The 26,054-nt window shown below is 54.4% G+C and overlaps 9 protein-coding genes across 9 annotated transcripts; 4 read left to right on the plus strand and 5 right to left on the minus strand.

Annotated features, from left to right (window-relative positions):
- Positions 1–1,848: 1,848 nt before the first annotated feature.
- P168DRAFT_279141 (protein kinase RIM15) lies at positions 1,849–8,281 on the plus strand (the record flags this gene model as incomplete). The annotated part of the gene is made up of 2 exons (XM_024835756.1): positions 1,849–2,418; positions 2,498–8,281. The coding sequence occupies 2 exons, from the start codon at positions 1,849–1,851 to the stop codon at positions 8,279–8,281; spliced, it is 6,354 nt and encodes a 2,117-aa protein (XP_024695738.1).
- Positions 8,282–9,612: 1,331 nt separating this feature from the next.
- On the minus strand, positions 9,613–12,645 carry P168DRAFT_295117 (Mechanosensitive ion channel family; the record flags this gene model as incomplete). The annotated part of the gene is made up of 2 exons (XM_024838012.1): positions 9,613–11,880; positions 12,001–12,645. 2 exons carry the CDS (start codon positions 12,643–12,645, stop codon positions 9,613–9,615), a joined length of 2,913 nt encoding a protein of 970 aa, XP_024695739.1.
- A 252-nt stretch (positions 12,646–12,897) lies between these two features.
- P168DRAFT_89265 (uncharacterized protein) lies at positions 12,898–13,747 on the plus strand. Its single transcript, XM_024842200.1, has one exon. The coding sequence runs from the start codon at positions 13,151–13,153 to the stop codon at positions 13,619–13,621; it is 471 nt and encodes a 156-aa protein (XP_024695740.1). The 5' UTR covers positions 12,898–13,150; the 3' UTR covers positions 13,622–13,747.
- A 1,123-nt stretch (positions 13,748–14,870) lies between these two features.
- On the minus strand, positions 14,871–16,394 carry P168DRAFT_295118 (putative MFS transporter; the record flags this gene model as incomplete). Its single annotated transcript, XM_024838013.1, has 5 exons — positions 14,871–15,036; positions 15,088–15,372; positions 15,426–15,750; positions 15,811–16,169; positions 16,225–16,394. The coding sequence occupies 5 exons, from the start codon at positions 16,392–16,394 to the stop codon at positions 14,871–14,873; spliced, it is 1,305 nt and encodes a 434-aa protein (XP_024695741.1).
- Positions 16,395–16,943: 549 nt separating this feature from the next.
- Positions 16,944–17,792, minus strand: P168DRAFT_287646 (uncharacterized protein). The gene is made up of 3 exons (XM_024836618.1): positions 17,421–17,792; positions 17,234–17,362; positions 16,944–17,177 (listed from the first exon to the last, which is right to left on the minus strand). Exons 1-3 carry the CDS (start codon positions 17,719–17,721, stop codon positions 17,104–17,106), a joined length of 504 nt encoding a protein of 167 aa, XP_024695742.1. The 5' UTR covers positions 17,722–17,792; the 3' UTR covers positions 16,944–17,103.
- Positions 17,793–18,597: 805 nt separating this feature from the next.
- P168DRAFT_287647 (tubulin alpha chain) lies at positions 18,598–20,793 on the plus strand. Its single transcript, XM_024836619.1, has 7 exons — positions 18,598–18,735; positions 18,876–18,934; positions 19,001–19,151; positions 19,206–19,293; positions 19,345–19,416; positions 19,467–19,970; positions 20,086–20,793. Exons 1-7 carry the CDS (start codon positions 18,724–18,726, stop codon positions 20,553–20,555), a joined length of 1,356 nt encoding a protein of 451 aa, XP_024695743.1. The 5' UTR covers positions 18,598–18,723; the 3' UTR covers positions 20,556–20,793.
- Positions 20,794–20,834: 41 nt separating this feature from the next.
- P168DRAFT_315667 (thiamine transporter TPC1) lies at positions 20,835–22,007 on the minus strand (the record flags this gene model as incomplete). Its single annotated transcript, XM_024839926.1, has 3 exons — positions 20,835–21,780; positions 21,865–21,917; positions 21,975–22,007. 3 exons carry the CDS (start codon positions 22,005–22,007, stop codon positions 20,835–20,837), a joined length of 1,032 nt encoding a protein of 343 aa, XP_024695744.1.
- A 380-nt stretch (positions 22,008–22,387) lies between these two features.
- P168DRAFT_287648 (putative Gamma-butyrobetaine hydroxylase subfamily) lies at positions 22,388–24,023 on the plus strand. The gene has a single exon (XM_024836620.1). It carries the CDS (start codon positions 22,408–22,410, stop codon positions 23,815–23,817), a length of 1,410 nt encoding a protein of 469 aa, XP_024695745.1. The 5' UTR covers positions 22,388–22,407; the 3' UTR covers positions 23,818–24,023.
- Positions 24,024–24,705: 682 nt separating this feature from the next.
- P168DRAFT_324590 (PICOT family protein) lies at positions 24,706–25,983 on the minus strand. The gene is made up of 2 exons (XM_024840862.1): positions 25,049–25,983; positions 24,706–24,981 (listed from the first exon to the last, which is right to left on the minus strand). Exons 1-2 carry the CDS (start codon positions 25,793–25,795, stop codon positions 24,907–24,909), a joined length of 822 nt encoding a protein of 273 aa, XP_024695746.1. The 5' UTR covers positions 25,796–25,983; the 3' UTR covers positions 24,706–24,906.
- Positions 25,984–26,054: the final 71 nt, after the last annotated feature.

Consider the following 26,054-nt stretch of genomic DNA (forward strand, 5'->3'; position numbering starts at 1 on the left):
ACACTGCGATGATGCCGTTGCCGATCGATCTGTACGGATTGGCTGATACCGGCCATGCAACCTGATACCGACGAATACGGAATGATACACACTGGTACCGGGTGGATACAAACTGATACCGACTCTGATAAACATAATACACTGTTGATCATTAGAAGGAGAGACGTTTAGACGTGTAGTCTCTGATAGTCAAGTGAGCAAACGGTGGATCGGTTCCATGGAAACAGAACAGCTGACTGAGCTCTGCATGTTCGTGGACCTTCTCGATTGCGGCAGAACCGCCTGTGCCGAAATTCAATTCCTGCGAATCGAGAGGGCTCTCGGGTCAGGAAAGTTGGGTCGAGTCGACCGTTGGACGACTGTGGCGTTTGGGGGAGCTGGCTGTATGTTACTCGACTGGAATATTGATACAACGACGGATGTTGAACATAGGGGTTCGTCAACCATCTGGACAAAACAACAATAATAATGATCATGATAATAATAATAAACACATAAATAGACTAGTCGACCAGGATGGTGGTGTCCCGAGAAACGAGCCGTGTTGTCTTGATGCAGAGGGGGGAGGGGAAACCGGGATAGTACAGATCTAAATGACTTTTGCACTGGGATGTAGTCCAATCATGGCGAGCGAGACGACTCCGGTTGAACTTCAGGTGTCGGAGGCCAAGGGAGCACCAAAACATGGCTGTTGTCTGTCTGATTTTATTTTATTTTTTTTTCGGATTTTTTGGGCGTTGAGATATAATAATGGAACATGGAAGGTCAAAAGTTGCAATTGACTTGGAGGTGATTCCACCACCACCCACCCAGTACAGCTCACTGATCGATACCGGTCTTTATTCCATTCAACCCTTCAACTCTTGGTATCCTTAAGGAACAGAAAAGAACAGAAAGAAGAAAGAGAACAAACCAACCAGTGTCATCTATCGATATACTCTGAGTAAGTCTCATAAGTCTCACCTGTTGCTGTCATCGTCATCACCGTCATCATCAGGGCAAGATGAACCCGTCACCTTACATACCAGTACGATCACATGACGTACTGGTATCAGTACCATACCGTATCATACCCCACTGGCAACACCTCTCTCCCTCTCTCTCTCTCTCTCTGTCTGTCTCGGACTTCACTTGTCTGATCCTCTTTCTCTTCTCGCTTTTCTTCCTTTTACTTTTCCCTTCCTGTCCATTCTTGTCTTGACCTGTACTTTTGATCTTCTCAGTCCCTCCCCTCCTCTCACCCATTCAACCCTCTTCCTTGGTTCCTCCATTGATCGTCTTTTCCCAACTTCCCGCCGGCTACAGTCATATCGTTTTGGGATTGATTCGTGTCGATCACTCTGACTTCGCGTTGACGCCTCGCCGTCGCGCTGTTCCCCCGCATAGCCGCTCTCTTCATTCTTCGCTTTCCCCTAGTCTCTTTTTTATTTTTTATTTTTTTTTACTTTCCCTGACTGTCCTTACGTGATCAAGATTCAGTTCACCTCATCTTTTCCTTTTTACTCTTCTTTCGATTGACGTCCCCTAACCGGAATTCTTATTTTTGGCCAGTGATTCATACCCTCTCCTTGTGAACGCAAGGCCTAAAGTCAACCTTCCCGTGTCGTGGTCGCGGTCGCGGTCGGAACGTCCCTTACTACCCGAACTTCATACCCCTCCCGCGATCTAGTCATGGCCCGTTGATGCTGCGAATGCATTCATAGGCTCAATTCATGGGCTCCCGCCCTGCTCGGCAGACGGTCCGGTGCTCACAGCTCATCTTTTGACCTCTATTCTTTTCGTCTCACTTCGCTCCCTTCCTTCCCCGCCCGTCCCGACGGTTCCGTTCCCGGAATCGTTCGGTCCAGCATGGCAGGCAATGGTCCCTCCCCTGCTCATGCTCAGTTTCTGGCGCCTCCGGCCGTTACCGCCCTGAGGCAGGAGGCTCGCTCGGTCGAGAACAAGTCGCCTTTGGCTCGCTCCTACAGTGATGACATGCAGGGGGAACGTGATGACTTGAGGGAGGCGGCGGAACAGACCCTGAACGTCATCGTCGACCTGGATCTCGAGGGTCGCGTCAAATGGGTCAGTCCGTCGTGGAAACAGGTGGTCGGGACCGCGCCCGCCTCCGTCGAGGGTCATTTGATCTCGGAGATCCTGGTCGACCATAAGGATGCCTTTCAACTGGCGATCGAGTCCCTCCAGGCGGACGACTCGCGCAGTCGTTTCATTCGCTTTGCCCTGGAGATGGGCCCCGACTCGATTCTGCAGTACTCGCCGGAACCACGCCCCTTGGAGGAGTCCGAGAAGACTGAGGCGGGGGAGAATGTGGACGTGGCCGAGCAGGAGGCGCCCCCCGATCAGGTAGAGGGGAACAATGTCCTCACCATGGAAGGCCAGGGGATCATGGTGTATGAACGTGGAGATGGAGCTGGCCACGTAAGTTGCAGTCCTTCACCCCTTCTCTGATCAAACCGAACGTTCTGGGGACGTTGACTGACGGGTGCCATTGCTGCAGACCATGTGGATGTTGCGACCGTTCTCCGAACCCCGAGAAGTCACCATCGATCTCCCTCCGTTACTTGTCGAATCTCTCGGTGTTGGCGCGGAAGTATTGGCAAACTACTTGACGACGTTGGCCGAGGCCGCCGCCATCGAACCCGACGTCTCGAAACACCCCGCCCCTCAACCCGTCCTGTGCCGGATCTGCGAGCGCCAGATCACCCCGTGGTGGTTTGAGAAACACTCCGATCTCTGTCTGCAAGAGCATCGAGCCGAGATGGACGTTCAAATCGCCCAAGAGAACCTCAACGAGCAGCGCCACGCGATCGTCAGGGTTCTGGACGCCCTGGAGGCCCGCCAGAGCAGACCGTTTCATACGGGCGAAAGCACCAGCCCGCCGCCCCCCGTTCAACCGGAGTACAAAGGATTACTGATTGGCCCGTCCCCAACGGCCTCGGCACCCGCCTCAGTGGCGTCGTCCGGGTCTGTGTCGAGTGCCAGCTCGGCTCCCGGTACGCCCCCCAGATCTCGCGATCATTCGACATCGGGAATTGGACACCTGCGGGGCCGTTCGTTCGCCGTGCGGCGCCCACTGGCCCGTGTGGTCGAGCTGATTCTCGATCTGTGTGACACCGCGCTGGAGATCAACATGCCCGTGATCAAACAGTCGCGCACGGACAACCCGGACGATTTCCGAACGCTGTCTCCCCAGTCGGAGTCGCGGATCTCGCAGGTCCTCCAGTGGCAGTCTCCGAGCTCCAATACGCTGGGCCAGGAGCAGGGCTTGGCCGCACTCTGTACGGATACCGAGGGCGTGGTGCGAGCGATGGTGGACGCCGTCATTCGCCATCGCAAGATCGTCGAATACGCCGAACGGATCCGCATTGAGTACACAGTCTTGGTGGAGGAATGCATCACCGCGGCCCTCCGCAAGGCCGAGCGTATCGCAGCGGGCCAGTTGAGTGACTCGAGCTCCGCCGAAGATGACGTTCCGGATAGCAGCACTATGTCTCCCGCCGTCGCTCCGAGTCCGAGTCCGAAGCCGAAGCCGATGCCCGAGCCCCAGGCCGTGCCGCCTGCGCCCGCGGTGTCGGCCTTGACCATGTCCATGCGCAACTCCCCAGATCGCTTCCCGCTCGCACAGCCCTCCGAGGGACGGTCGCCCTCTGTCGCCGTGTCGACGGGGTCGAATAGCCCGTTGGAATGTCCCACCCCCCGTTCCCACAAAAGTGCCGCAGCCGTCCTGGGGACGTCCCAACCTAGTCGTCGTGGGTTCCCGCCGACCGAGAGCGACGCGGGTGATGTCAGCGATAGCAGCGTCTTCTCTTCTGCCCTTCCCGGAACTCTACGGACGGAATCGCCGTCGTCGGACCGGAGCCTCGAACGAAAGCGTCGGAGCCTGGTGCTTCCTGGTCTGTCCAGCTCCCCCCGCCGCGGGCATTCCCCCGCCCGAATGTCGGGCCCCCACTCGCCGTTACGCATTCCCAAGCCGCGGCTGTCGTGTGGCGCGGAGAGCTTACCGTCCCCGGTGGTCTCCCCGTCGGCTCACGCCGGTGAACTCGCCCATATGCACTATCGGCATCACCGCCGTCAATCCTCCGCGACGTCGTCTGATGCCGCCAAGGTTCCCCCCGTATCGCCACATCTATCCTCCGCCAGCCAGCCCCAGCCGCGACCCGCACCGCCGTCGATCAAGGACTTCGAGATCATCAAACCGATCAGCAAAGGCGCGTTTGGGAGCGTCTATCTGTCCAAGAAGAAGTCCACCGGCGAGTACTACGCGATCAAGGTGCTGAAGAAGGCGGACATGGTGGCCAAGAACCAGGTCACCAACGTCAAAGCTGAACGGGCGATCATGATGTGGCAGGGGGAAAGTGATTTTGTGGCTAAACTCTACTGGACCTTCTCCAGCAAGGATTATCTCTACTTGGTAATGGAATATCTCAACGGGGGCGACTGCGCTTCCCTCGTCAAAGTCCTGGGAGGCCTCCCCGAAGACATGGCTAAGAAGTACATTGCCGAAGTAGTCCTTGGGGTAGAACACCTGCACGGGAGAGGCATCGTCCACCGGGACCTCAAGCCGGACAATTTCCTAATCGACCAGAACGGCCATCTGAAGCTGACGGATTTCGGGCTGTCCCGGATGGGTCTGGTAGGCCGGCAGAAACGCGTGCTGAAGAGTATGAACGAGCCGACGCCCGACCTTCTCCGGCAGGGCCCCTTCCCCCGCGCCACCTCGATCACCTCTTCCCGCTCGGCCTCGGTCGACCTTCAGGGCAGCGGATCCCCGGGATCGACGCCGTTGATCCCGCCAGATATGGCCGGCAGCATGCCGCAGCCATCGTACTTCAGTCTGAGCCAACAAGGGGGAAGCGGACAGAGCCGACAGACGTCCCGCAGAGCGTCGGGCTACCGCAGTGACAGCGGCAGTAGCGATCACCTTCACACCATGTTCCGGAATATGTCCTTCAACGATAGCAGCGACGCACGCGGGGAGTCTCAGGGCCTAGGCTCTCTGCCCTTTCCGCTAACTCCGTGGGGCCATCTGCCTGAAGAAGAGGGCCAGAGCGAGGCGGGCGAGTCGTCCCCTCAGCTGCAACCCCTACAGCCGACGACTAGCAACCAGACTTCGTACGGGACCCCGCCCCCGCAAAGCATGATGCCGCCGTTGATGGCGCTGTTCGACCCGGAAGACCACAACAGGCGCTTTGTCGGGACACCGGATTATCTGGCTCCGGAGACTATCAACGGTCTAGGCCAAGATGAAGTGAGTGACTGGTGGTCGTTGGGCTGCATCTTATTTGAGTTCCTTTTCGGCTATCCCCCTTTCAATGCTGCTACACCCGACGAAGTGTTCGACAATATCCTCCATCGAAAGATCAACTGGCCGGAGGAGCCTGAGGAGCTCGCTTCCCCGGAAGCCATTGACCTAATGAACAAGCTGATGACCATCCGCCCCCGGGACCGCATTGGAGCCAACGTCGACGAGAAGTTCCCGAACGGCGGGGCGGAGATCCGAAGCCATCCTTGGTTCTCGGACATTCATTGGGACACCCTAATGGAAGACAAGGCGCAGTTTGTACCCAACACGGAGAATCCCGAAGACACGGAATACTTCGACGCTCGTGGCGCAACGCTGCAAGCGTTTGCCGAGGAGCTCGAAGATGGTCATTCGCCGCAGACCCCGGTGACAGCCGGAGCGGTGTATCCGCCAGACCGTCCTCACGACGCCCTCTTCAAAGTACGCACGCAGGTCAATTCAACGAAGCGGCCACTGATGCCTCTGCATATCCCACCTCATGTCCGCGACTCCCGCAACCGGAGGCTGAGTGAGCCTTCTTTGGCCGACGACTTTGGCAACTTCGCTTTCAAGAATCTTCCAATGCTGGAGAAAGCCAACAAGGATGTGATCCAGAAGCTGCGCCAAGAAGCCATGCAAGCACAACAACGCTCGGTTCCACCTCCGGGTGCACAGCCGCAGCAGCCGCAACCGCAATCTCAGCAGCAGCAGCATCCATCACAGCAGACATCACAGCAGACATCACAGGACTCATTGCAGGGACAAGGCCAAAGCCAAAGCCACAGCCAGGCTCAGAGCCAGGGACAAGGGTCTGGGTCGAATTCAGGGCCAACGTCAACCGCGTCCGGGCCATCGTTGGAAGGCAGTCCGTTACCAATGCCATTGCAGCGGACACTATCGCAGAACAAGGGCAACAACAGGCCATCCTCTCCTTCGAGCCTGAGTCAGGCAAATTCGTCTCCCAGCCGTCCGTCGCAACCTTCCTCGCCACTCCTTGTTCAGTTCAGCACTGGCCACAATCATGAGCGCAGAAAGACCTCGGGTTCGTCCTCGACGAACTCTCACCAATCCAGCAGCGGATCTTTCCCGGTTGGTTCGGATCCAAGCCGGATGGGCAGTATCAAATACAACTCAGCGGCATCTTCGCCCATCAAAGCGGGCCGAGTCTCGACTCATTCGCCTGATAAGATGCCGTCGAGCCTACACCGGCAGGGCAGCGTCCCCAGCCGCGCGAGGTCGCAGACAATTGGATCTCAAGACGGCGGGGAGCTTTCGTCGTCGTCTGTGACTAAGGAGTCCTATGTCCCAGGCCACCACAAACGTCGCAGCCAACTCTTTGCGGATGTCTCTCCCTCATCCTCTGATAATGAAGACCCCCGTACCAAAGCTCTACTCAAAGTACAACGGCGTCGACAGAGTTCCAGACGGCTGTCGCAGATCAACCTTCCCGACGGGCCTTTCTTCCGACCCCTGGACGTTCTCATCTGTGAGGATCATCCGGTGTCTCGGCTTGTCATGGAGCGTCTGTTTGAAAAGCTTCGGTGCCGCACGATCACCGCCAAAAATGGCGCCGAGGCCATGCGCTTTGCGCTGAGTGAAGTTCAATTTGACATCATCATGACTGAGTTCAAATTGCCCCAGGTGAACGGAAGCGACGTGGCTCGCATGGTGCGCGAAACGCGGGGTGCCAACCGACATACACCGATCATCGCAGTCACAGGATATCTGAAGGATTTGCCGGAAACGCATCCCTTTACCTCCTTGATTGAGAAACCCCCAACCCTGACCAAGCTTACGGAAGCCCTGTGCAAGTTCTGCCAGTGGAAGCCCCCGCCGAAAGACTACAATCCTACCCAGCCACTAGCGGTTCCGACCTCTGCAGCACGTCAACCCCCTGTTCCGACGGAGCACAGCCCAAGCTCGACGACATCGTCCGGATTCGCGCTCGTGCCTCCTAGTTCCTACCAGGGGTCCAACCGCACAGACTCGGTTGGCAGCAGCTACTTTGGCGACGTGGAATCCGTCAAGCCCGAAGAGGCTCCTGTCATCGTCAGCCAGCGAGCCGATGAATGGGGTGGCAAGGAAGGAGGTGGAGGTCTTGGGATATCGGACGCTCCGCCTGCAATCCAAGAGACCACTGACTCGCCGCCCAGTACCAGCTCGGCGCCCGAGCCACAGATGCTCCACGCGTCCTCTGCTCCAGCATCCGTCAATTCCTCCGGGGTCCTGACACCACGCAAGCAGCGATCCAGCGAGGCGATCCGCGCCAAGCGGGAATCTCTAGAAAAGAAACGCTACGAATGTGCCGAGTCGGGCGACGACGAGGATGAAGAGCTCGGCCACTCGCAGGTGCGAACACCTAGCTCCCGGACACGATCCAACCGTCCCGGCTCCAAGCTCGGAATCGAGATGATGCGGACCAACAGCCGAGGAAGCGTGGTGAGCGGTAGCGAAGAGCTGATCCGAAAGGAGAGGGAGCTGGAGAGGCGCCGCAGCGGCGGTTCCACCAGCCTTAGCTTTAGCGACGAGGATCGCATGGGGTCGTCACCTTCTCGAAGCACAGATATCGATGACCGCTTCGAAGGGCTTCACATCGCCGACGACACGATATCACTAGAAGACGACCAGTTCAGTCCGCGACACTCTCCCATGCTAGGGCTAGCTTCGAGCCCTCGCGCCACTGCACGAATGCTCTTACACACATCGTCACCGCCTCTCCCTCAACACCCGTCGCCGCTCTTCCGCGCCAACATCGTTGAGACTGATGATGACCCCGCGGAGGAGGCTCAAAGCTTCATGGTGGGCAACACCACCCCACCCAGCACGTTATCAGAAGACGCCCACACACCAACAGACCCCAACACGCCGCTAGTGAAGGTCTCGCGGGACGACGCAGACGACGACCAGTCACTTCTAGACGCCGAAGCTACGCCTCGACCGTCTCATACTCCTTCCATTGACTTGAGCTCGGAACAGACGCCCCGTCCGTCTGAACGGTAGAATGAAAGATTTGTACTATCTATTGATGAGATAGACTGCTCTGGCTTTTGTTTGGCGTTGGACTTACATTAACCCACTGTTGTTGGATGTTCCCTTCCTGTAACGCTTTACTTGCCTCGTCTGCCCTTTTCTTCTCTTCCTTCTTACTTTCTTCCTTCTTACTTTCATTCTTGCTTTCTTTTTTTTTTTTTTGCTCTTATCTATTCATCATATGTTGATATATGATATGCTATGCTATGCTCGGGTCTAAGCGGGTGTTTTACAGGCGTGCCAACAACAACGATATCATCTCCAGGTTTATTTTATTATCCATTCATTTGACTTTCTCCTTGACTCTGACTTTTTTCCGTTTTTCTTCTTAAACTTCCTCAATCCAATCCAATCCAACCAATCAATCAATCAATCTCGCTTTGATCAATCAATCTCGCTGTGATATACTCAGTCCCTTGATCGTTTCAACCCTTATATTACATTACATTATCTTACATATTACATATTTCCCTTGCGTTTTCTTGAACCCAACCAAATCCGACTCAGCCCATCCCACCTCCATTTGAAGACAGACCTTGAATCCAAAATTGTGTATGTATCAAGACCTTAAGATAGGATTAGATCAGATAAGATTAAGATTTGTTTCTTGACTACTCAACTCTATCTTTGTAAAGGATTATGTAAATCAGGTATGGCATCATACTTTGGATAAAGAATATGGGTGTTTCATACAAGTAGGAAATATCCAGAGACAGGACCTTAGCATACTATATCGATAGATAGATAGATAGATAGCATGATATATAGCTGTACATTTATAGTTTCTACACAGCTATACATTTATAATAGTTTCTATACAGATATATATGGATAGGTGGATAGGTAGATAGGAAGATAGGTAGATAAATAATAGATATAGGAGTGTATTTACTTTTCCACCGCCCAATACTCCAGGACCGGGACAAAAAACAAGACAAAACCAATATGCAAACATACACGAAAACAATGACTCATCAAACAAGACACGACGTAAGTGATTGAGTAAAATCAATCACAGTCGGATAAATAAAGCGGTGGAAAGAGCAGTGTAAAGGCAGTTTAGAAGCAGTGTAAAGGCTGGAAAAATTACATTAAACAGTCGTAGATCATCACACATGGTGCGTAGATGATGGGCTGCATATGGCAGAGTATAACAACAGGAAGCATCTTTCTTTGGTGGTAAAATGCTGTAATAGGAGATGTAAAATGAAGACAAAACGTATAGCGTGATCTCGTGGATTGCTTAGTGGAATAGATACATGTGGAAGAAGTAAAGAAGTGGAGGGTATATTGCTGAGGGATTAATGCTGGTGAGGCCGGGAATCGGTGGGATTGGGATGGCTGGGTTGGCTGGGATGACTGCCCGTATGAGGCGTATCCGGGGCCGGGGGGAAGGGCGAGAGATGGCCATTGTTCTCGTAGCGGCCCTGTTCGGCGAGATCCTCGTGCTCGCGGCTCGTCACGCTGCTGCGGTGGCGGAAGAAGCGATTGCGACTGAGCGAGGACAGGCTGTGGCCGCCGCCGGACTCGGTCGAGTGGCGGCCGACGGCGGGGGAGGGGACGCTGAGGTTGGTGGTCGAGTGGGAGTTGTTGCGCGCCTGGGAGGAGGATGCGCGGCTGCGGCGGTCTTCGGCCTCCTCGCGGTCTTCTTGCATGCGGCGCTCGGCGGCCTCGCGGTTGGCTTCGCGGACGACGTTGTCGACGCGGGCGGTGCGGTCTTCGAAGACGTCGCCCATGACGTCGCCGGAGGACAGGTCGCGCATGCCGAGGGAGAAGTCGACGTGTTTGCGGGACTGGATGGTGTCGCCGCGGGCGCGGGCGGCCGCGGTGTTCATGCCCTTGCGGAGGATGGAGGCATTGCGGGTGGTGCTGATGCCGCTGCTGACGCCGGTGTTCTCCGGGATGGTGTCCTTCTCGGAGAGCGGGGTGGGGGGTGGCGGGTGCTGGAAGCTGCCGCCGCCGTCGGAGGAGCCTGGCGGGGCGCCGGTGGGGTTGCCAAAGCCGGACAGGTGGAAGGGGATGTCGCGGCGGGCGCCCTGGAGGTTCATGCGCGGGCCCTCGATGCCGATCTCCTGCAGGGCGATCATGAGCATGCAGATGAACTTGTTGCGGCGCTGGAGGCGGAGCCCCTCGTTCTGCCAGTTGGACTTGTAGAAGAAGACGACGTTGAGGGTGACGGAGAAGTTCTCGGTAACCTGGCGCATCTCGGTCAGGATGTTGGTCTGGAACTCGCGGCGCTCGCTGCGGACGAACTCGAGCAGGCGCTGGCGGAGGGTGTCGATCTGCTCGAGGGTAGTGCCGTACTTGATGACGATGGGGATGGCCTCGGCGAGGGCGCCGGAGCGGCGCTGGTTGAGGACGAAGAGGGTGTTGAGGTAGCTGTTGGGGGCCTGGACGATGTGGCCCTGCATCTTCTTGAACTCGGTGTAGAGCAGGGAGATCTGCTTGACGAAGTAGTCGTCGCCGAGGCCGGCGTCGCCGGAGTTGCCGTAGATGGTGACGCGGTCGCCGACGTCGAAGGGGTGCTTGATGAAGACGAAGACGACGGACTGGAGGAACTCCTGGGCGGTGGCGGAGAAGAGCCAGGAGAGGGCGAGGACGCTGGAGCCGGCGGAGGTGAGGACGCCGGCGGCGGAGGTGGAGATGATGGAGAGGAAGACGATGATGGTGATGACGGCGACGAAGAAGCCGAGGACGTTGTCGAGGCGCGAGACGACGGAGTCGAGGTCCTTAAGGGAGGCGGTGATGGACTTGCGCTCGCGGCCGATCTCGACGCAGACGGCCTCGAGCTCGTCCATGGAGATGTCGCCGTTCATGTCCTTGTCGAACATGATGAAGGCGGCCTCGGCCTCCTCGTTGTTGTCAAAGGCCTCCTTGAGGTCGCCGGAGAAGACGGTCTCGAAGCCGTCGCGGACGAAGGTGCGGTAGAGGCGGCGGGCGAGGACCTGGCAGCCGGTGGTGGTGCGCAGCAGGGTCAGGACGACCTGGTAGGGGTGGTTGCTGTTGGTGGCCTTGCGGCCGGTGAAGTCGGCGGCGACGGCGCCGGCGACGTCGCCGACCTTGTGGAGGGCGCCGCGGGCGACCTTCTGGGCGCGGCCGGCGTACTGGTAGGGCAGCTGCATGGGGGTCTTGGTGCCGCTGCCGCCCTGCTCGTCCTGCTCCTCGAACTCGTCATCCTTGGCGGTGATCTTGGCGCGGGAGAACTCGTAGAGCTTGGTCAGGCTGCCGATCTGGAACTTGTTGATCTCGATGCGGTCGGCGTAGGTGCGGGTGTGGAAGCTGATGGCGATGAGCTGGATGATGAACTTCTCGACGAGGTTCAGGATGGTCCAGACGAAGATGGAGATGATGATCTTGTTCAGGGTGGTCTCCCAGCCGCGGGTCTCGTGGCTGCCACCGATGTGGTGGTTCTTCATGGTGGGGAGGAAGGAGATCTCGACGCCGAGCCACCAGAAGAAGAGGGTGGCATGAAGCTCGAGCTGCTTGGCCATGTCGCGCCACTTTTTGGCATTGTTGGTGAAGACACTGGCGACGAGACCGACGGGGACGGGGATACATTTGGCGACGACCTGTACATGTTAGGTAGGAATTCAGGAGAGGAGATGGAAGGGGAGAGGTAAGAGAAGAGGTAAGAGGAGAGGTAAGAGGAGAGGTAAGAGTGAGAGGAAAGAGAGGAGGGAGGAACGTACTCGACCGGCCCAGAGGGTGAGCCAGACAATTTCCAACCAGACGGAGAACCAGAGCAATTCGACGCCGCCGACGCTGGCATTGGGGTAGGCGAGGGCGCCGACAAGAAGCGGAATGAGGAGAACGAGAACCAAAGGAACGATATAAGTCAGGTAGCGGATGACGAAGCTCGAGCCGTGGAGCTTCTTGATGAATTTGGCAAAGTTGGTGTTGGGGTTGTCCGGGGGATTGTAGACGGCGGCCTTCTCATGTAAGGGATTGGTGGCCTCGTCGAACTCGTCGACGGTCTGGGAGCGTCGAGAGCGGGATCGCGAGATGGACTCGTTCTCGGCGGCGGCGGCGGAGGCCTTCTCGTCCTGGTGGTCCTGGGTGGAGCGGGAGACGACGCGTTCGGCTTCGAGGACAGTGAGGTCATCCTCTAAGCGCATGGCATGCTCCCTCCGAGCGGAGGCGGAGCGCAAGGTGAAGTGATCGGGGTCCTGGAAGGAGGTATCGACGCGCAGATGGTCACCGGTGCTAGCCATGGAGCCCTCCTGGACGTAGGAGCCTTTCTCGGAGTGGGGATAGCCATCGTCATGGCGGAGATTCTTCCGGTTCTTGTCCTCGGAGTATTTGGAGGTGGGACGTTCCTCGACGGGGGACGACATGCTGGCGCCAGGCCAGAGGGGGGGGTTCAATTGAAGGTATCGTCTTCCAGAGATGAAGATGGCAGGGAGGGAGGAAGAGGGGGAATGAGGAGAACGGGGAGAAATGGGAAGAAATGGGGGAAGAAGTAGATAAAGAGAGAGATTTTAAAAAAGAAAAGAAAAAAGAGAAAAAAGAGAAAAATTAATCTAAGTATAGAGAGGAAGATGGAGATGGGCCGCGGCCATTGGAGAATCGAAAAAGAGAGCTAGAGGTCGGTAAGATAGCAGAGCAGCAAGTGCTCCAAGTGGAGACGGCGGGCGATATAGTTTCGAATCGGATAGCAGCCAAGCGACTTGGGAGGCAAGGAACACCAAGAGACCAAGAAGAGGGGAAACAAGGACGAGATCACGGTCTTTATGTACCTAGTCCGTAGTCGTATCAATCGAACCAGGGTGAGATCCAATCCAATGCAAGAGAGAGCAGCAAAGCAAACAACTTTGGAGGAGAGAAAAGTGAGAAAAAAGAATGCGGGAGAGAGTTGAGACTAAGAGACAAGAAAAGGCCGATCGCACGGGAGTAAAATCAGGCCTGGTGGAGCCGGAGGCCGCGAGGAAAGAGATTTTTGGTTCCAGACCGTCCTGTTCGTTTCGCAGTGGATCTCCATCTAGAATGTGGAATGGATATTTCTCCGATCTCTCACCTGTACATATATACGGAGTACGGAGATATCTACATACATATGTCGATACCCACCTCTGGACATCTCCATCTCCATCACTTGGTCAACACTCAGTCCGATCTGTCATATCCGCCATCCAAGTGGCAATCGGAATGGGAGACCGTACGAACCGATACACACCAAATACAGATTCAATACATGGCCACCGCCAAGTCCCCCATCTGTCCCACCGTCATTCCACGTTCCATGGTTCTTCCCTCGCTCTACATGAAACTGATGGACTTCCATCGACAATCCTTTTATTCTACAATATATAAATAGATTGATTCATCAAGATCTCCTCCTGGATCGTGAACCCTGTCCCGATCACCTAGGAACCATCCATCCGGAGTATATCTTCAGGACGATGGAATGAATCCAGTGCGTGGCTTTAATGCTGCTTGACCAGGTTTCTTTACTAGGTATTCTAGTGTAATTTTGGTACTGTAGTGTAGGTATACCATTCAGGCTAACCCTGCATGGATAACATCACGGTGACATAAAAGCCCTCCTATCTCGATGTGAAATTACTACCACGGAGTACTCCGTAGTAGGCTCCAGAATTCAGAGTCAGGTCTTGGGATATATTGATGAAGGAGCTGCCTAATATAAAAAGAACCCCTGAGCGGATATTGATATATTAACCTTTTACCACAGGATGTCTTGATAAGCATCCACAAAAGATACCTAGACGCCACAAAAAGAACACCTTTTGTATATGATACCCAAGCTGTATTTGAAAAGATACGTAAGCTCTTAAGTAGTATGGAAGATATCTGTACAACATGCCCAGAGTACTTCACAAAGAAAAAGAGCTTATTAATCCAAAATATAAGTAATTTCACAAATCTTGGTGGCGATCCAACTGTGATGCTATCTAGTATCTACTAAACTACAAACGTACCAGCTGTGAACCCCAGATCTTGAATTGAGTTTTCCAACACCAAATCAGAAGACAAGAACTGCAAATCTATGTGCGATCGGATAAGGTTATGTACAACTCCTTCCTGTATATATCCAAGCAGCGAACCTAGCACCTGGCACAGGTAATGTAGGACAACTCTGCTATGATGGGTATGCTTTAGTGTAACCCGATTTTCATAGAAATAAGATACTTTGTATTGCTCATACTCGGTGGATGAAGATGGATAACTAAAACTGTATGAAGATACAAAGAAGTCGACAGATGTTCCATGAAGGTTGTACTTGAGGACTAGGCAGAGAGTATAAGCTAGAGGAATGCAGGAAGCAGATAAATCAAATTTGAGACGTTAGGTGATCAGAGATTAGAGTAAAGTAGTAACAGTCGTAGAAATTTATCATCACCCATCATGTGTCAGAGACGACTGGCTATCATTAGGATAGCTAATTGTATCTGGACACTTGAAGTATGCTGGTCACTCCCAGTTTCTTGCCAAATAACCACCCCCCTACTTCCAGGGGAATATTATGGAATTCTACCTATAGCAAGCCAGATAACAGCCTGTCCAACCACCAGTAATGTCTATAAATCTATCTATCATACACTCAGTACCTCCACGTCCCGTTCGCCGCAGCCAGCACATTCCGCGATCCCAACAGAAACAAAAACCCAAGAAACATCGTCACCACGGCAAACACCTGCATGCCCATGTAGGTTGCATTATGCTGTCTTCCCAGGATAGCGCCCATAATCGGTAGGCCGGTAAGAGTGCTGTTATATATCAGTATATTAAACAGAGAAACTCATTTAGCGAAGACCCACGAGATGGCTATCACACCCTGATAAGTCCCTATCTGTCTCCCTAGAGTCTCCAAACTGCCAGATTTGGCGCAACACGGCATCATGATACTCACGAAAGCACCGCTGAAAAAGCCATACACCACCGCAAAAACGATGAGCCCGGCATTCGAAGAATGGTAATCGAACGGCAGCCACAAACACAGAATCGCAACGCAGCTAAAGAACGTAGACGCAACGATAACATTGAAATATCCCACCTTATCCCCAATATGTCCAGGTATAACCCGTCCAAAAAGCGAAGACGCACTATCACCCAGGTCAGCCCTCAGAAACACACAACACCGACAAACAAAACCTACTTCACAATAGCAATCAGATATATAGCCAAATCATCCTCCATCCCCCCCAACAGCGCCATGCTTGGCAGAAAGTCAAACGGCGCCCACAACCCCCACATCACGAAATACGAGCCGAGCGCGTACAACGCAAACCCGCGCTCCTTGAACAGCGTGACGTCGATCCAGGCTACGTCTGAGTCCCATTTCTTGGGAGGCAGGCGCGCGCTGAGGAGGAAGAAGGAGGCTGCTAGCGCGATGCCGATGAAGAGCGCTGTGTAGCGGACCATGTTGTTGAATCCTACGTCTTTCATGACTAGCCGGAGGAAGAAGGGGAAGATTACGCCTCCTAGTCAACCACCTAATCAGCACGTCATAGTCAGTAAAAAAAAACAGGGAGTCTACTGACCAATACTGCTCCCCCCAACGGTAATCCCCATAGCAAGACCCCGCTGCTTAACGAACCACTGCCCCACGCAGACCAATGAAGTGGTGAAGATCCCCCCTGCGCCGAGTCCATACCCGACGCCCTGCGCCAGGACGATCTGGTAGTACTTTGTGCTGAGACTCGTCATGCACAGGGAGAAGACGCAGAGAAGGGCACAGGGGAGCATGACTGGGCGCGGGCCGTAGGTGTCTACTATGCGGCCGAATAGGGAGCCTGGGGCCCATATTAGAGCGAGCTGGATTGTGAAGATCCAGGAGATGGCGGAGGAGCTGTAGTCTCTTAGGAGAGTTTCTTGGTAGGTGGTTTGGAAGATGCCGATGCTGGTTGGGTTAGAAAGGACTGTTCTTGATGTTCTTTTGTAGAGGGGGACTCAACGCGTTTAGGAAGCCTAGGGTAGCGAAGAATCCTAGGGAGCCGCCGACGCAGCAGAGCCAGCCTTGGAGGCCGCCTTCTGGTGGGAGGGCTGGGTCTGGGGTAGGGTTGTTGGAAATGGGGGGTTGTATGGTCTTTTCTTCATCTTCGTGGGTGCCGGTGGGTGACGGCATGGTAGTCAGATATTCTGGTGTCTATACTTCACGTTTACAGTAAATAGGACCCGTGAGAACAAAAGTCCAGATGCCGTTACAATCTGTACAATATAACAAAGTACGCCAATGACTCATGTGCCGCCAGAACTCACTAACGTAGTGCACTTAGCGTTCTCTTCACGCCGATCCAAAGGGGCTGCTGTAAGCGCATCCATTAATTCAGATTAGTATACGCTAACTAACTATCTAGCAGGGTTGAGGTTGGTTAGTGGTAATTCATTCAGCTACTCCACTACTCGGGATGCTCAGGAATCCCCCTGTCAAGCGAATCACCCGCTATGTTACGCCAACTTGCAGAGTACGAACGAACTTGAAAGACACCAAGTGTGACTGATGGCCGCTAATGCAATCTATGGATGGTTCTTCGCCCTTGTGGCCCGGGATTCTTTCCCACCTATTGTATGTTATCTGGCTCTGTCGCCTTCTGGGTAGGAAATGCGGGGTCTAGGTTCGATGCGAGCTCGTTTTATAGTATCTAATTTTCTTTGATACATTGGATGCTTCGCGCCCGACTAGACTTACTATATATAAGTGGGTCACTCTAGCGGGATTGTGATCTTGATCCACCTCTAGACAGATGGAGATTATATACATGTGGTATCCAAGAAATAATTTCGATAACTACCCCGTACTTATTCGTTGATCTGTCTGTAGTTAGGATATTTGTTCACATATCTTCTAACTCATCCAAGACCTGCTCCAAATTCCGCCCAGTAGCGCTTGCGTGGTGAGCAAAGTGAGCTATGTCAACGTTAGAACCATCAAATCATAACCCAGCCATGATCGAGGTATGTTACCATCTTCAGTCCCATCGAGAGTAATCTCATGCATTTTTCCATCTAGAAACAACGTAGCAGGGCTTACGTTCGACTCCGTTTGGCGCGGGATGTGTTGGGGGGTGTATAGACGGGGGTAACTGGACGAGTCTAGCGTTGATAAGGACATCAGTATCGACATTATGAATAATTGAGAGCTAACACTTACCAAACCCAAAATATTGCGAGTCGTGAAAGAATGTAAGTTTACATCTTTCTTGAGTACTTGCAGCAGATGTAGAGACGTGAGGCTGACTTGCAGCGGCACGGAGAGCACTGCCCACTTCTGGATAAATCAAAACATAGGCTTCTCCCGGGCCACCGACAATAACAGGAACTTTCTCAGTAACCAGTTTTCCTTTCGAGTCGTGGCTCAAGAAGTCTGCGGTCACTCGATGGAATTGTCGGGCTGAAGGGATCCTTCTAGTCCTGGACAAGGAGGCAGAGGATTGGTAGACACGGCGGAACATGGATTTGGTAGAGATAGAACTATTTCTTCTATTATCAGCAAGGACAAAGCTACAACCAAAGGAATGTTCTGGTTTTTGGAGTTCTACTGTACCACAATAAACATGCGGGTGGCTTTCGGGACCGCATGAAGGTATTTTATATATTGTCATATTCGTGATCTATTGGGTATGTTTCACCACCTGGGTACTCCGTGTTATTTCCCAGTTGATGAGCATCCCACGGCGTCAAATACAAGATCTTACTTATCATTATCGCTATCAAGGTAGAGTAGCAGGATTGCACCCGGAGTCTAGTGGAACCTAAATTATGACTAGTTTTATTTAAGATTTTTTGTGATCATATATATATTGTAAAGCATAAATAATAAGATTATCCTATTCAATACTCATATTTTAGGCTCTTTAAGTATCAGGCTTCAAATAGGCAATGTTTACTAGAAGAATATCATGGCTGGCGGATGGTACTCCGTCATACAGACTGGGCAACTAGGGTGTGAACTCCGGTAATGATGTAGTCATGGCCCCGCTTTATATGTAGAAGGGTCCAGGTTTGGCTGATCCGACGGTCGCTTTACAGTGGTTGAGTTGGTCATCAATTTCATTCATGTTGATCTTTTTTGACAAAATAACCCCACATCCAATGCCTTTCATTGTCAGTCCATTCCAGGACCGACCTGGTGGGAGCAGACAGACAAAGATGGACGATGGACATGTCGTTCATGGTCTGATGGAAAACCGGGTCAGGGGACTCAGGGCGGCCGCTGATTGGCCCGTGGGCGGTGTTTATTGCTCAGGCAGGAACGAACCTCTCCCCATCCTCTTTCCCTGTTCTTTCTTCTCTTCTTCTTCTCTCTCCTTCAAACTACCTGGTTCTCCTAATCCTCTACCGCACTCACTTCATCAATCCATCCTCCAGCCATCTATCTTCGATTGCTGGAGTTTTCTCTCATCCTCAATCTCCCTTCCCCAATATTCTAGACCGCGTTTAACCGTTCGTCCACCATGCGAGGCGAAGTATGGAGCCCCTCCCCGGTTGACGGACCGTTATCCCCCCCGCATTCCTCCCCGATAAAATAATTCGAGAAAATCATATACTCCCATCCAGAAACACGCCGTACTCCATGGACAATAAAAGCTAATAGAAATCGCGTTAGGTGTGCCATATTCATATCGGTCAGGCCGGCGCTCAGCTCGGTAACAGTGCCTGGGAGCTGTATGTCCCTCACCGCTTTTTTTTTACTTCGTCACCCATCTAACCTCGGTTCCTACCATCGTATAGCTACCTTCTAGAACATGGCCTCAAGGCCGACGGTCATCTGAGTCCGGAGGGGGAGGACATCAACGCCGGTGGTTCGTTTGAGACCTTCTTCAGCGAGACCAGCGGCGGCAAGTATGTGCCTCGCTCTATCTTCGTTGATCTGGACCCGTCGGTATGCCTCCCGAGAATATACCATCTTTTGTCGAGCACTGTCTGACGATTGTAGCCCATTGATGAGATCCGGACCGGCCCCTATCGCCAGCTCTTCCACCCTGAAATGTTGATCAGTGGCAAGGAGGATGCCGCCAATAACTGTACGCCGACCGCTCCATCGACCGCAGGGAACAAGTGACTGATCTATGCAGATGCTCGTGGCCACTACACCGTTGGAAAGGAGTTAGTTGACAACGTGGTGGACCGCATTCGCCGTGTTGCCGGTAGGGCTCCCTACCTTTCCCCGTGGAAGCTCCGGGCTAATATCAGCTAGACAACTGCGCGTCCCTGCAGGGCTTCTTAGTCTTCCACTCCTTTGGCGGTGGTACGGGCTCCGGTTTTGGAGCGCTACTCCTCGAGCGTCTCTCCACCGAGTACGGCAAGAAGGCCAAGCTCGAGTTCGCCATCTACCCTTCTCCTCGCGTCTCCACGGCGGTCGTCGAGCCATACAACGCCGTCCTGTCCACCCACAGCACCATTGAAAACTCCGATTGCACCTTCTTGGTGGACAACGAGGCCGTCTACGACATCTGCCGTCGCAACCTGGATATTCCTCGCCCTGGGTATGAGCACCTGAACCGCCTGATCGCCCAAGTCGTCAGTTCCATCACCTCCAGCCTCCGCTTCGATGGTGCCCTGAACGTCGACTTGGCCGAATTCCAGACCAACCTGGTGCCCTTCCCGCGTATCCACTATCCCTTGATCTCGTATGCCCCGGTGGTATCGAGCAACCGCAGCTCGCACGAGAGTTTCAAGATCCAGGACCTGACCTTCCAGTGTACGTCCCCTTCCCGCGTCCCCTTCCCGCGTCCCCTTCCTTGTGTCCCCTTCCTTGTGTCCCCTTCCTTGTGTCCCTCCCGGCGGCGAATGAGAGTAACTGACGGTATGTACAGGCTTCGAGCCCAACAACCAGATGGTCGTCTGTGACCCGCGGAACGGCAAGTACATGGCGGTCGCGCTGCTGTACCGGGGCGACGTGGTGCCGCGCGACTGCACACAGGCCGTCGCCGCGCTCAAGACCAAGGCATCGTTCAACCTGGTGGACTGGTGCCCCACGGGCTTCAAGCTGGGCATCAACTACCAGAAACCCGTGCGCGTGCCCGACACCGAGCTGGCTCCGGTCGAGCGGTCCGTCAGCATGCTCTCCAACACCACCTCGATCGCCGAGGCCTGGGGCCGTCTCGATCACAAGTTCGACCTCATGTACTCCAAGCGCGCGTTCGTGCACTGGTACGTGGGCGAAGGCATGGAGGAGGGCGAATTCTCGGAGGCCCGGGAAGATCTGGCGGCGCTGGAGAAGGACTACGAGGAAGTGGCCGGCGACACCTTGGACCCGGAGGCCGACGTGGAGGGCGAATACTGATTGCCCGCCCTCCATGGTGCCTTGCGTTCTGCGGCGATTTGTCTGGTTTATCTCTTTTTGTCATCCTTCATGGGAATGATGGGACTCTGCGTTCGACACCCCCTTCTGTTCTTGTTTCCAGCGTTGTCGCCTCCGTTTGTGGTGTATGGTGTATCTAATCGATTCGTTGAATCGACCTCGTAATTTTGTTTGCTCAAGTAGTATGGCTCGATTGAACCGTAGACTCTATCCAACGTCGACGCGTCGCTCTAAATATCTATAAATATGATGTACACCCGATCAAGTGTCGGCAATCCCCATCTCCCGCAGCTGCTTCAACGCCATCTCATACGTCCACATCGTCACCGCACTCGCCGGCGCAGCCTTCACCAAGCTGACCACTAACCCCCGATACAACCCCCTCACGCCCTGCGTGCGCACAATCACCGCAATCGTCGCCCCAACCCCGCGATACTCGGGAATATTCCGATGCACATACAACCCGCGCGTCGGGCCCTGCACCTGCAGTCTCTTCCTGACCAGATCCAACGGAAACACGCCCGTCTTCGCCAAAACACTAGCCACCACCCCGGCAACCGCATCCCCGGACCCTCCCCACCCCCCCGACCCAACGATCGGCCTCAACGACTCATACGTCGCAAAGAAGAGACCCATATACGGCACGATCTGCGCGATCGCAGCACTGCATCCCCGGAAGAGACCCCTCGCGCCCTCGTGCTGGATGATGTCGCGCACGGACGTCGCGAGCGAGCTGTAGATGCGGTCGGGGCCGGCCGCTGCGAAGCGCGTGCGCAGCAGGTCGAGCGGGTAGGTTGTTGCTGTTGCGAGGCCGCCGGCTGTTGCGCCTGCGAGGAAGGATTCGAGCGGGGGTGGGAGCGGGCGCGGGGAGTGGGTTTGCAGGAGGTGGGTTACTGTGCGGTAGGTTGTGAATTGCGTCGCGCCGTAGGTTATGTACATTAGTTCGGCGGGGATGTTGCCTTTCCAGAGGGCCTTTTCATTTGAAAAGAAGGTTAGTTTGGGTTGGGTTGGGTTGGGGAGGAAGAGGGACTGGGGAGGAGGGGGGGGAGGTACGGTAATCCCTTCATGTTTGAGGATGGATTTCAGGGTCGAGAAAGTGCCTTTGTAGATTGGTCCTTGGATGTTGTGGTGGGAGGTTGGGTCGGAGAGGGAGTGGATTTGGAGCTGGAGGCGGATTTTGACGACGTCGAGGGGGGCAATACAGAATCTATTCCGTTAGCATTATTTCATGTTAGCAATGTGATTGAAAGTTAGGGGTGGAGATTGGAGGTGATGAAGAGGGTATGCGTACCGCGATACCAGCCCGGCGATCCCACCGGCCAGGACGACCTGGCGCGGTGTGCCCTGTTCAGTTGTGAGTTAGTTGGTGAGGATGATAGTGGCAGTGAGGGTGAAGTCTACCTCATCCTTGAGGTGTTCGCCCCCGGCAGACATGCATGTGATAGATGAAGATCGGGGATTGTCGGGTTGAGACTGGTCGTTGTAGTTTGGTAGGTATGCAGACAATGAGATGAGAGAAAGAATTGAGAATGGATTCAACCGGTTGTTGAGATTATTGGAATTGTTTATTCTCACCGCAGTCTTTAGCTGGAATCCGACTAATTATTAATTATGAAGTAATGAGATAGAGAACAGGTTGGATATGATATGGGTTGGAGTTATTATTCCCGGTCTCTTAATCCGGACTAGTCCTGAACGGGACGATAAAGCGGCATGGAGCTAGTCCGGATCGGGTGGATCGCCTGAGGTATCCCGGCCTGGTCACATGTTTCTCCACGATATTCCTTTCCCCCGCTCTGTTTTGATTCTATTCTCCTACATCACTCTCTCCACCATGGTCCGCTTGTTGAGGTCCGTCCTCCGTCCCTGTCGGCTGGCTATTCCCCGGACAGTGTCTGCCCCTTCCAGTCTCCTGTCTCGTGGTGCGTATCGTGCGTACTCCCAACCGGCGGAACCTGATCCAGCTGTCAACAATGATCGACCCCACGCGCCCAGCGGGCCCTCGGCGCAGCCTCGAAAGCCGAAAACGGTCGTCAACCTCGGGGCATCAGACAACCTGGCTAAAGCTCAAGGACCGGCAGCGGCCATGATTGATGAGGATGCTCTCTATATCACCCACCCCAGTGAAGGGCCCAGAACATTGATGCATCGTCTCCTGCGCGATGCCTGTAAATGCCCGCGATGCGTCGATCCGCACTCCAAGCAGCGCAACCATCGCACTAGTGACATCCCGCCCTCCATTCAACCGCGGGAGATCAAGTGGAACGGCCGGATACTCGAGGTGCAGTGGATCAACGACCTCCCGGGGTTCGACGAATCGCACACCTCCCGGTATACCTGGCGGGAACTGACCGAAGCGCACCCCAACGACCTCCACAGCACGAGCGGGCTGGGCAGACGGCGGCAGCTCTGGGACAAGGCAGTCATGGACAAGCGCCAACACTGGGTGTCGTATAACAAATACATGAACGACGAGCCGAAATTCAGCGCCGCCATGCGCCAGCTCGCGTCGCAGGGCCTGATCTTCGTCAAGGGCATCCCGGACTCGCGCGAAATGGTCGAGCGCATCGCCACGCGCATGGGCCCCCTGCGCAACACCTTCTACGGCTCCACCTTCGACGTGCGCACCGTGCCCAACGCCGCCAACATCGCCTACACCAACGGCTTCCTCGGCTTCCACATGGACCTGATGTACATGAACGAGGTCCCGGGGTACCAGCTGCTGCACTGCCTGCGAAACTCGTGCGACGGCGGCGAGTCGCTCTTCGCCGACGCCTTCTGCGTCGCCGAGTACATGCGCTCGCGCCACCCCAAGGAGTTCAAGATCCTAACCAACCTCTTCCTGAGTTACGAGTACAACCACGAGAACCACGTCTACGGCAACTACCGCCGCGTCTTCGAGACGGCTTACCCGGGCGGGCCCGTCGTCCACGTCAACTACTCGCCGCCCTTCCAGGGCTCCTTGCTCACCAGCCAGCCGCTGCGCAATCCCGAAGCCCTGGACGCCGGCATGGCCGCCCTGAAGGTCTTCGCCGACCTGCTCCAGCAGGAGAGCAACATCTTCGAGCTGAAGCTCAACCCGGGCGAGTGCGTCATCTTCGAGAACCGCCGCATCGTCCACGCCCGCCGCCAGTTCAACACCGCTACCGGCCAGCGCTGGCTGGCCGGCGCCTATGTCGACGAAGACGACCTGCGCTCTCGGTTTGCCGTTATGAGACGGAAATACTCGGCGGATTGGGTTTAACGTGGTCTGATAGGCCAGCTGGAGATCATTAGCCCGGACCGTCACTTTGCAGCCGTCACGTAGTCGATTATTGTAAAAAGGGGAAGATATACCATGTGTTTATAGCGGTGTGGTTACAACGATATGTTAGAAGTACTTGTTTGTAAATAGTACTTGTCTTGTAATGTACTTGTGTAGATATTGAAAATCGGAGCTTGTGAGCAGAGTTATCTTGTCACTTTGGTTTGTAGGTTACCTTTGTACACCTCCATTATCCTCCCTTCTCGCCCCCTTCCTTCCCTTGCAACAAACAGTACGTGATACACTAGAGATAAGATAGATAGGTAGGTAGATCCAATCTACACCCTCTTCTGCCTACAGAAAGTCACTACCTATATACATACTGACCAAGTCTACTAAAGCGTATGCTTCCTACACACCGGTCCAGCCTCCTAGTACCGGGTACCGGGTACCAAATAGTCTCAGCCTCCAGAATGATACATTCTGTTATGAAGACTGATGATCAGCCCCTTCGTCACTGGTTGGGTCGCGTTGTACATACAGTACGTCTTTAGCGGGGTTAAGCTAGTTAGCTACCTTCATCTCGCATTCTGTACCCCAGGGTCTATAGTGAGACGCGCTCTTCTAAGGGAATTTCAAGTGTGAGACTGTTTTGAAGCGTGCGGATCTCACTTCTAGGCATGCACGGAGTATAGATAGAGAAAAGGGGAGGTGGATAGGTTTGGTTGTTTGGTTGGGGGGGATTGTTTATTTATGTATAAAAGGTACCTTGGTAGGTAGGTACCGATGGGTTAGGGTTAGGTACCTAAGTAGTTGATGCCATCCATGGCAGTGCTGTGTGTGAGTGTTGAAGATCGTACCTAGCTTGGGGGTGGATATTGTAAGTATCTTCATTCTTATGTTTATCTGTTTCTCTCCAAATGGGTCTATGTATAACTCCTCTAGCACGACTCTAGCCACCCAATAAATACAGAGAAATAAAGATCAGTGAATAGTATAAGAAACGGATTAGATGACATCTCCTCGCTATGTACATAGTAGTAAAGTAAACTGATCGACTTGATGATCAGGTAGACAGCGCCGAGGCACTCACGCAGCGGCCGGGGCCTTGTTGACCGAGAATTCCCGGAAGAAGTCGGGGTCGTTGTTGAGTTCTTCGCGGACCTATCATAATCAGTTAGTGCTATTCAACATATATATATAAAGGAGGTAAGAAGGAAAAAAAGCTTACAATATCCAATCCACCCACCAACTCCCCATTCATCCACAGCTGAGGGAAAGTCGGCCACTCAGCAAACTCCTTCAGACCCTGTCGTACGTCCTCATCGGCCAAGATATTGAAGAAACCGTACTTGACGCTCCCCTCGCGCAGGATGCCAACCAGCTGACGACTGAAGCCGCACTGCGGCGAGCTGGGCGTGCCCTTCATGAAGAGCATGACAGGCGCAGCCTTGACGAGCTCCGCCAGACGGGAGAAGAGCGCCTCGCGGCTCTCCTCAGCCGTCACGGTGGCGCCATTGACGGGGGCCTGGGTGGCTGTCGCGGGGCCGCTTTCACGGGGCACGGTCGAGAGGACGGGCGGGATGGTGGACTTAGAGGGCTGATCGGTTGTGGAGGGGGCTGATGGTGCGGCTGCGCCGGCGTGGCGCTCGACGGCGTCGCGGACGCGGATGGCTTCGGAGCCGCTGATGGATTCAAGGGTCTGGTTGTCGCGGATGAGGACGACGAAGGGGACGGCGGTGACGTTGTAGGCTTCGGAGATGTCGGGGAGCTCTTCGGCGTTGACGCTGACGAAGGAGATGGCTGGAGGGGTGGTCACTGGGTATTGGGAGGCGAGGGCGGAGAGCACGGCTCGCATTTGGGTGCAGGGGGCGGCCCAGGGGGCGTGGAAGTAGAGGACGAGAAGGGAGGAGGGGGGAAGGTTGGCTAGGCCGGAGGCGAAGTCGGCTTCGCTTGTGATTTCGACGAGGGAGGACATTTTGTGGTGGTTTGGTGGGATATGAGGGGTAAGTATATAGTAGATGGGTAGCTCTGGATACCGATGGAGGTGATCAACCAGGGATTATTATGAATGCAGTGAGGTTAAATGGATAGTGACCGGTCAGGGTGTGAAAAAGAAGTCAATCCCAGGGAGTGGATATGGATGAGGTTTAAGATATAGAGAGGAAATGCGGGACAATCAGGAAAGGCGATGGCGAAATTTTGGCCGCTTATCAGATCCCGCTGGGTCGTCATGG

The sequence above is a fragment of the Aspergillus campestris genome (genome assembly GCF_002847485.1).
Source record: "Aspergillus campestris IBT 28561 chromosome Unknown P168scaffold_2, whole genome shotgun sequence".
Classification (NCBI taxonomy): domain Eukaryota; kingdom Fungi; phylum Ascomycota; class Eurotiomycetes; order Eurotiales; family Aspergillaceae; genus Aspergillus; species Aspergillus campestris.

What these genes read in the sequence shown, in the direction of transcription:
- P168DRAFT_287646 (XM_024836618.1), bottom strand. Translation starts at nt 17,721, where the DNA reads ATGTTCCGCCGTGTCTACCAATCCTCTGCCTCCTTGTCCAGGACTAGA. An exon ending in CTCGCAATATTTTGGGTTTG is followed by an intron (nt 17,363 to 17,420) that starts GTAAGTGTTAGC and finishes TATCAACGCTAG; the next exon opens with ACTCGTCCAGTTACCCCCGT. An exon ending in TCTCGATGGGACTGAAGATG is followed by an intron (nt 17,178 to 17,233) that starts GTAACATACCTC and finishes ACGTTGACATAG; the next exon opens with CTCACTTTGCTCACCACGCA.
- P168DRAFT_324590 (XM_024840862.1), bottom strand. Translation starts at nt 25,795, where the DNA reads ATGTCCTCCCTCGTCGAAATCACAAGCGAAGCCGACTTCGCCTCCGGC. An exon ending in TGGTGGGTGGATTGGATATT is followed by an intron (nt 24,982 to 25,048) that starts GTAAGCTTTTTT and finishes TGATTATGATAG; the next exon opens with GTCCGCGAAGAACTCAACAA.
- P168DRAFT_287648 (XM_024836620.1), top strand. Translation starts at nt 22,408, where the DNA reads ATGGTCCGCTTGTTGAGGTCCGTCCTCCGTCCCTGTCGGCTGGCTATT.
- P168DRAFT_89265 (XM_024842200.1), top strand. Translation starts at nt 13,151, where the DNA reads ATGCGGGAGAGAGTTGAGACTAAGAGACAAGAAAAGGCCGATCGCACG.
- P168DRAFT_287647 (XM_024836619.1), top strand. An exon ending in TCGTTGATCTGGACCCGTCG is followed by an intron (nt 19,152 to 19,205) that starts GTATGCCTCCCG and finishes TGACGATTGTAG; the next exon opens with CCCATTGATGAGATCCGGAC. An exon ending in CCAGGACCTGACCTTCCAGT is followed by an intron (nt 19,971 to 20,085) that starts GTACGTCCCCTT and finishes CGGTATGTACAG; the next exon opens with GCTTCGAGCCCAACAACCAG.